The sequence below is a fragment of the Schistocerca gregaria genome, chromosome 4, assembly GCF_023897955.1.
Source record: "Schistocerca gregaria isolate iqSchGreg1 chromosome 4, iqSchGreg1.2, whole genome shotgun sequence".
Taxonomy (NCBI): domain Eukaryota; kingdom Metazoa; phylum Arthropoda; class Insecta; order Orthoptera; family Acrididae; genus Schistocerca; species Schistocerca gregaria.
The window spans coordinates 585,950,508-585,959,967 of NC_064923.1; the positions used below are offsets into that span (position 1 = coordinate 585,950,508).

At 43.7% G+C, this 9,460-nt stretch overlaps 1 protein-coding gene across 1 annotated transcript in view; it reads right to left on the reverse strand.

Annotated features, from left to right (window-relative positions):
* Positions 1 to 8,670, reverse strand: part of LOC126267519 (cystatin-like) — a 93,488-nt gene extending 84,818 nt beyond the window's left edge. The window contains exon 1 of the mRNA XM_049972821.1: positions 8,513 to 8,670. Coding sequence (XP_049828778.1) covers positions 8,513 to 8,596 — 84 coding nt within the window. The 5' untranslated portion in view covers positions 8,597 to 8,670. The remainder of the gene's footprint in view (positions 1 to 8,512) is intronic.
* Between the last annotated feature and the right edge of the window lie 790 nt (positions 8,671 to 9,460).

The window sequence follows — 9,460 nt, forward strand, 5'->3', positions numbered from 1 at the left end:
CTGTCGTTTATCGACTAATAAAGTCTTCAGAAGATCAAAACAAATTGCAAAACGATTTAGAAAGATATCTGAATGGTGCGAACATTGTCAGTTGACCCTAAATAACGAAAAGTGTGGGGTCAGCCACATGAGTGTTAAAGGGAATTTGTTAAAATTCGGTTGCACGATAAATCAGTGTAATCTAAAGGCCGCAAATTCAGCTTAATACCTAGGAATTACAATTAAGAACAACTTAAACTGGAAGGATTACATAGAAAATGTTGTGGGGGAAGTCTAACCAATGACTGCGTTTTATTGGCAGGACTCCTAGAAAATGTGACAGATCTTCTAAGGAGACTGCCTACACCAGGCTTGTCCGTCCTCTCTCAGAATACTGCTGCGTGGTATGGGATCCTTACCAGACAGGACCGACGGAGTACATCGAAAAATTTCAGAGAACGGCAGCACGTTTTGTATCATCGCGAAATATGGCAGAGAGTGTCACTGAAATGATACAGGATTTGGGCTGGACATCATTAAGAGAAAGACGTTTTTCGTAGCGACGGAATCCTCTCACGAAATTCCAATCACCAACTTTTCCTCCGAATGCGAAAATATTTTGTTGACACCGACCTGCATAGGGAGAAACGATCACCACGATAAAACAAGGGAAATCCGAGCTCGTACGGAAAGATATAGGTGTTCGTTCTTTCTGCGCGCTATACGTGATTGGAATAATACAGAATTGTGAAGGTGGTTCGATGAACCCTCTGCCAGGCACTTAAATGTGATTTGCAGAGTATCCATGTAGATGTAGATGTACGTACGCTCATTTCCATTTTACCGTTCATAAGATGCCCTCCGGTATTAATTACTATTTCTGCACGGAGACGACGGATGTCATTTTAATTTGAAACAAAACCAACCGACACAGGCGTAGATATAAACAAAAAAGGCACTTCCAAGGAGTTCCATGCTCACCGTTTAATGATAAGAGACAATGAAACAAACGATCACGTTCCCAAAACGTGGCGTTTATTCCAACAATTCGTGGTAGATTTGTATACAAAAAAAGAAGCGGAACGGATGCCTTCCGTAAGACTCAACCAGAAGAACTAAGCACGGAAGAATACACCCACCTTCAGGATGTCATTATAAATTATGGAAACACTGACGAGATCGGGACAATGGAAAGCTTACCGTCATCATACATAAGTCCAAGGCTTGCACGAGTTCACACAAGATGCCATGACCTGCATAAGAAAATACGGTCTGACTGACCTCTTCATAACTTTCACATTCAACTCGTCGTGGTCAGAAATCAAAGAATAACTAAGATGCGGTCAATCCCACATGCATCAACACGACATAATAGCCGGAGTTTCCCGACAAAAACAAATGAGATTTACTAAAGTCATCACAAAACATCACATCCTTGGAACCGTCAAATGCTGGATGTGCACAATCGAAAGGCAAAAACGAGGACTGCCTCACTCACAAATCACATATGGCTGCACGACAGAGTTCCTCCCACAAATATCGACAAAATCATCAAAGCTGAATTTCTCAACCTACACGCGTCAGTACTTGCACGACACGCAAACCGGAGTTGATGGCTATCCCAAATACAGAAGACGATCACCCAAAAACGGCGACTGTACAGCAAAAATACGAATAACGAGGCAGCGACGAACTGGAAACAGATAATCAATGGGTAGTACGGCGTAATTCACTACTTTCCAAAATGTTCCAAGCACACCTAAAGGTAGAATACTGTAGTTCAGTGAAATTCATCAAAGGACATTGACATGGCAGTATTTCATATAACCAAAGACAGTGAACAACAAAATAGAAACAACGAAATCCGCATCCACCAAATGGGACGATACATCAACAGTAAAGAAGCAGCATGGCGGATTTTCAGTTTACCCGTACACGAATACGAACCAACTGTGCAACATCTAGCAGTACATTGGAGAATGGACAGAGAGTTTAATCCACAAAAGACACCGCCAGAAATATTGCAAGCGAACCACCTGACCGCTTTTTACCATCCATTCTCGAAAACATTATGCCTCCCTACCTATTATACAGGGTGGTCCATTGATCGTGACCGGACCAAATATCACACGAAGTAAGCGTCAAACGAAAAACCTACAAAGAACGAAACTCGTCGCGCTTGAAGGGGGAAACCAGATGGCGCTATGGCTGTCCAGCTAGATGGCGCTGCCTTAGGTCAAACGGATATCAACTGCGTCATTTTAAATAGGAACCACCATTTTTATTACACTCCTGGAAATTGAAATAAGAACACCGTGAATTCATTGTTCCAGGATGGGGAAACTTTATTGACACATTTCTGGGGTCAGATACATCACATGATCACACTGACAGAACCACAGGCACATAGACACAGGCAACAGAGCACGCACAATGTCGGCACTAGTACAGTGTATATCCACCTTTAGCAGCAATGCAGGCTGCTATTCTCGCATGGAGACGATCGTAGAGATGCTGGATGTAGTCCTGTGGAACGGCTTGCCATGCCACTTCCACCTGGCGCCTCAGTTGGACCAGCGTTCGTGCTGGACGTGCAGACCGCGTGAGACGACGCTTCATCCAGTCCCAAACATGCTCAATGGGGGACAGATCCGGAGATCTTGCTGGCCAGGGTAGTTGACTTACACCTTCTAGAGCACGTTGGGTGGCACGGGATACACGCGGACGTGCATTGTCCTGTTGGAACAGCAAGTTCCCTGGCCGGTCTAGGAATGGTAGAACGATTGGTTCGATGACGGTTTGGATGTACCGTGCACTATTCAGTGTCCCCTCGACGATCACCAGAGGTGTACGGCCAGTGTAGGAGATCGCTCCCCACACCATGATGCCGGGTGTTGGCCCTGTGTGCCTCGGTCGTATGCAGTCCTGATTGTGGCGCTCACCTGCACGGCGCCAAACACGCATACGACCATCATTGGCACCAAGGCAGAAGCGACTCTCATCGCTGAAGACGACACGTCTCCATTCGTCCCTCCATTCATGCCTGTCGCGACACCACTGGAGGCGGGCTGCACGATGTTGGGGCGTGAGCGGAAGACGGCCTAACGGTGTGCGGGACCGTAGCCCAGCTTCATGGAGACGGTTGCGAATGGTCCCCGCCGATACCCCAGGAGCAACAGTGTCCCTAATTTGCTGGGAAGTGGCGGTGCGGTCCCCTACGGCACTACGTAGGATCCTACGGTCTTGGCGTGCATCCGTGCGTCGCTGCGGTTCGGTCCCAGGTCGACGGGCACGTGCACCTTCCGTCGACCACTGGCGACGACATCGATGTACTGTGGAGACCTCACGCCCCACGTGTTGAGCAATTCGGCGGTACGTCCACCCGGCCTCCCGCATGACCACTATACGCCCTCGCTCAAAGTCCGTCAACTGCACATACGGTTCACGTCCACGCTATCGCGGCATGCTACCAGTGTTAAAGACTGCGATGGAGCTCCGTATGCCACGGCAAACTGGCTGAGACTGACGGCGGCGGTGCACAAATGCTGCGCAGCTTGCGCCATTCGACGGCCAACCCCGCGGTTCCTGGTGTGTCCGCTGTGCCGTGCGTGTGATCATTGCTTGTACAGCCCTCTCGCAGTGTCCGGAGCAGGTATGGTGGGTCTGACACACCGGTGTCAATGTGTTCTTTTTTCCATTTCCAGGAGTGTACATATTCGTGTAGTACGTAAAGAAATATGAATGTTTTAGTTGGACCACTTTTTTCGCTTTGTGATAGATGGCGCTGTAACATTCACAAACATATGGCTCACAATTTTAGACGAACATTTGGTAACATGTAGGATTTTTAAATTAAAATACAGAACGTAGGTACGTTTGAACATTTTATGTCGGTTGTTCCAATGTTATATATGTACCCTTGGAAACTTATAATTTCTGAGAACGCATGCTGTTACAGCGTGATTACCTGTAAATACCACATTAATGCAATAAATGCTCAAAATGATATCCGTCAAGCTCAATGCATTTGGAAATACTTGTAACGATATTCCTCTCAACAGCGAGTAATTCGCCTTCCGTAACGCTCGTATATGCATTGACAATGCGCTGACGCATGTTGTCAGGCGCTGTCGGTGGATCACGATAGCAAATATCCTTCAGCTTTCCCCACGAAAGAAATACTGGGAGGTCAGATCCGGTGAACGTGGGGGCCAAGGTATGGTACTTCGACGACCAATCCACCTGTCATGAAGTATGCTATTCAATACCGCTTCAACCGCACACGAGCTATGTACCGGACATCCATCATGTTTGAAGTACATCACCATTCTGTCATGCAGTGAAACATCTTGTAGTAACAGCGGTAGAACATTAAGTAGGAAATCAGCATACATTGCACCATTTAGATTACCATCGATAAAATGGGGGCCAATTATCCTTCCTCCCATAATACCGCACCGTACATTAACCGCCAAGGTCGCTGGTGTTCCACTTGTCGCTGCCATCGTGGATTTTCCGCTGCCCAATATTGCATATTATGCCAGTTTAAGTTACCGCTGTTGGTGAATGACGCTTCATCAACAATTAGAACGCGTGCAAAAAATCTGTCAATTTCTCTTGTGCCCAGTGGCAGAACTGTACACGACGTTCATGCAATTCCTGGTGCATAGAAATATTGTACGGGTGCAATCGATGTTGATGTAGCATTCTCAACACCGACGTTTTTGAGATTCCCGATTCTCGCGCAATTTGTCTGCTACTGATGTGCGGATTAGCCGCGACAGCAGCTAAAACACCTACTTGGGCATAATCATTTGTTGCAGATCGTGGTTGACGTTTCACATGTGGTTGAACATTTCCTGTTTCCTTGAATAACATAACTATCCGGCGAACAGTCCGGACACTTGGATGGTGTCGTCCAGGATACCGAGCAGCGTACATAGCACACTCCCGTTTGGCATTTTGATCACAATAGCCATACATCAACACGATATCGTCCTTTTCTGAAGTTGGTAAACGGTCCATTTTAACACGGGTAATGTATCACGAAACAAATACTGTCCGCACAGGCGGAATGTTAAGTTCAAATGGCTCGAATGGCTCTGAGCACTATGGGACTTAACATCTATGGTCATCAGTCCCCTAGAACTTAGAACTACTTAAACCTAACTAACCTAGCGACATCACAAACACCCAATCAACACGAGGCAGAGAAAATCCCTGACCCTGCCGGGAATCGAACCCGGAAACCCGAGCGTGGGAAGCGAGAACGCTACCGCACGACCACGAGCTTCGGACTGTTAAGCGATACCACGTACTTATACGTTTGTGACTATTACAGCGCCATCTATCACAAAGCAAAAAAGTGGTCTTAACTAAAACATTCATATTGCTTGACGCACTACACGAGTATGTAATAAAAAATGGGGGTTCCTATTTTTAAAAAACGCAGTTGATATCCGATTGACCTATGGCAGCGGGGCAACCATAGCGCCATCTGATTTCCCCCTTCAAGCTAGACGAGTTACTTTCTTTGTAGTTTTTTCGTTTGATGGAGCACAACAAGAAAAACCTTTCAACGACAGAAACAAGGAATTCCAGTAGAACATTCAGGATCATGAAAACTGGCGCACTAAGCCGAGTATACTCCGTACATCCGAACAATACAGAATGTTCCTATCTCCAGGTTCTAATGGCTCTGAGCACTATGCGACTTAACTTCTGAGGTTATCACTCGCCTAGAACTTAGAAAATTAACCTAACTAACCTAAGGACATCACACACATCCATGCCCGTGGCACGATTCGAACCTGCGACCGTAGCGATCGAGCGGTTCCAGACTGTAGCGCCTAGAACTGCTCGGCCACGCAGCCGGATCTATCTCCAGATGCTGCTACATGACATACGGGGACCAAAACGTTTCACAGATCCCAAGATTGTTGACGGTTACCTGTAACAGACGTACAGAGAAGCATGCCAATGCTTAGTACTATTGGGAAACGACAACCACTGGGAATTAAGACTACAAGAAGCCTTACTCACAGCCTCAGCTGAACAAATGAGAGAATTATTCGCACTTATTCTAACAGCATGTAACCCATCGAAACAAAAACAGCTATGCGACTTCTTCAAAGAGTGTACGAATGCGCAAGCTCATCCTGAGCTGCCCATCGAATTCAACAACGACATCTTCATTGAAACATTCAATCGCTTAGAAGACAAATGTTTAGCAAGAAAGAAACAGATCTTTAGTACAACTTGAGATGCAAGCACCACGAAAAGATGCTATTAGTGTGCTAAACTCCGAAATTACAAAGGAAAAAAGTTGCAATATCAACAAGCTACGATACATTGCTCACAACAAACCACTCCTCAATGACAACCAAAAGGAAATTTACAATCTTATCAAGAATTATGTACTTGGACGCACTAGGCGGCACCGAAAAAATGTTTCCAATAAATCTATTGCTGGCGGAAATACGTGCAAAACAACACGTCGCTCGTGCGCTGGCATCGTCCGGTATTGCAGCCACACTTTCCGAAGGGGGTCAAACTGCCCGTTCCGCCCTGCAGCTAGCGTTGAGTACAGCTGAAGTACAGTTCCCGATAAGTAAAGTTTCAAGAGCAAGTGGACGGGATGCACTTCTAAAGCAAGCTAAAATTATCTTCAGGGACGAATGCACAATAGCACATAAAAAAACGCTCAAAGCCATAGACAGACATTACAAGAGTTGTGAGGAATCTCTGAAGTGATGGGAGGAGAGTTAATAATACTCTCAGGAGACTTTCAGCAAACACTTCCAGTTATCCCCAAGACGATACCAGGAAACGAGATCAGCTCATGCTTAAAAAAAGTCACATCTCTGGCCACGCTTACAAATATTGGGACTAACGAAAAGTATGAGAGCTGAACTATCAAACGACGAAACAACATCACATTTTGCTCAACTTTTACAAACAGTCGAAGACACAAATCCTATTGACAGACGACAGGCCTCGTTAAACTCAACAGCGACTTCTGCAACATAGCCGCTGCTGAAAACGAGCTCGTCGACCAAATTTATCCAAATAATCTTCACAATTATACCAATACGGACTGGCTATTTTAAAGGGCAGTTTTGGCAACTAAAAACTCCTGTCGACAATATCAACATTAATATTCAAAAGATAATTCCCGGTGAAGAGAGAATATACAAATCGATCGACACGATGGCAAACGTTGAAAAAAGTGTTAACTTCCCTGCAGAATTTGCAAATACCAGGAATGCCATTACACCGCCTTAGACATACAATTGTATCTCCGTTCATACTACTCAGAAATCTCAACTCACCAAAACTATGTAATGGAACAAGTACGAATATCAGACAGCTATCGAATAACATTATCTCGGCCGAACTTGAGACTGGAAAGTACAAACGACTCACATATTTTATCCCCAGAATACCACTGATCTCTACTGAACTGCCATTCTAATTTAAGATACAGCAATTTCGAATCAGATTAGTCTACAGTTTTACAGTTAAGGAAGCGCAAGGACAAACTTTAAATGTTGCGACATCAACATCAAAGACTCCTGCTTCTCTCATGATCTACTACAAGTAGCTTGCTCTCGAGTAGAAAATTCGAAAAATTTGTACGGATGCACCTCAGGAAACAAAATGAAAAATGTTGTTTATAAACAAGTGTTGTACAAAGCTAGAATAAGTTTTCAATAAAAAAATTACTTTAACAAATGCTGTAAATAGTTAGAATAAGTTTTCAACATTATTTTTTTGTTTCTTTTTACCTCTCATACTTTAAAGTTTCTCCTTTTATTCCATCTACCACACATTCTCATATCTCCTTCCTGAGCGACGCTGGGTACCCCAGCTAGTATAATTATAAGCAATAAAAAAATAAAATAGAAAACTATAAATGTCTGTAGATTTTTACTATAAAAATGATGAAATACGTTACTGAAATTTTTCGGTTTGAACCGAACTACACACGTATAAATTTAAATTTGTTTAACCATCTTTTATCATTGTACATGCTAGTGATGATGACACAGGTTGAATAATGTAAATAATGCGCCAAATTAACGACAGCAACTCATGTTAGCCAACAATGAAATGCCGCACAGGTGGTAAGTAAAGATAAAACCAAACAAATTTAGAAACAACGAGTCAAAATGTAAGGTCTTCTTGTATGACTCACAGATTCTCAATTGACTAACTTTCGTTTTGTAAAGGCGATTTTGAACACCTTTTTGACAGTCTTTAGTGAAACTGCGTGTGAAGGAAGTGAACTAAAACGTTTAATGTCCAGTTATAAATAATTATTTTGTTTTTTCCTAAGTCGACGAACGACATGTAAACTTTATTTCTTTCGTTTTTACCTCGAACCAAATAATTAATAAAACATATATAAAGCTTGCAACTTTAACTCCCTTTTCATTTTCTTTTTCATCCACATTCAACGTTGTTTCCTAGATATTTGCTAGTAACGTAAGGAAAAATATTGTATATCGATTTCTGAAATTTTTGTACTTACTTCTGTCACATTACACGTATATGGAGGGTGTGCATTTACCGAAATGCATAAACAGTATAACACCAGAAAATAAACTAGTTTCATGGTCGAAAGATTTACAGCGGCAGCAGCGCAGCAACACAATTTCCTTTGCTCTACTCGCAACGACTAACGATACGAACAAGGCGCCACTAGTATTATAGTGTGTCATTGGCGGTGACGTTGCGATGTAGGGTGGTGGAGGGGGGGAGGGGGGTCGTGACAGTAGCTGAGCGGCTATTGGACGTGCACGCCTTACGCCTCGATAGCTTTGAAGTATACGGCGTGCTTGGTAATTTTCTGTACGTAAAACGAAGCGCGAGATTATACCGAAGCAAATTATGCTCCCAATAGCACAGCAGCACGAATAAAAACAAACAAGATGGCGAAGACTTTCACAAGATTACAAAGAAGGAAATTAAAACCATCAGTGTTGTCGCCCTGCGACTAGTTACACAGAAATAGAAAAATCATTCGGAAATTAATACTGTTCATTAATGTTTTTTGCCGTTACAAAGATGTGTGCAGCGCGTGAAGAATGATTTCTTAGAGGCCCCTGTGCGAACTTGCAGTAGTAATTTCCGGTTCCCTGTCTTTAGTGACGCATTGGTGCCTGAAAAATATTTATCGATTTTACTCTGAAGATAATTTTTTTCTTCTTTCTTCATGCGGGATATTTACTTACATTTTAGTTAACTGAGATGTTTAACCATTTATCGAACTTCCGCACGAAGGGAACGTGCCAGGTAAGAAATTCACGTCGCCCATCTTTGCGCACGCTCCACGTCTCCTGTCGTTCTCATTCATTCTTCTTCCTCTGGGAAACGGAGTGAGTAAAAGTGATGGATGTGTGGCCCTGTACGAGACCTAGTGTCCTTTATTTTCCCTTACTGGTTCTTATGCGAGATGACCGTTGGCTGCAACAGAACC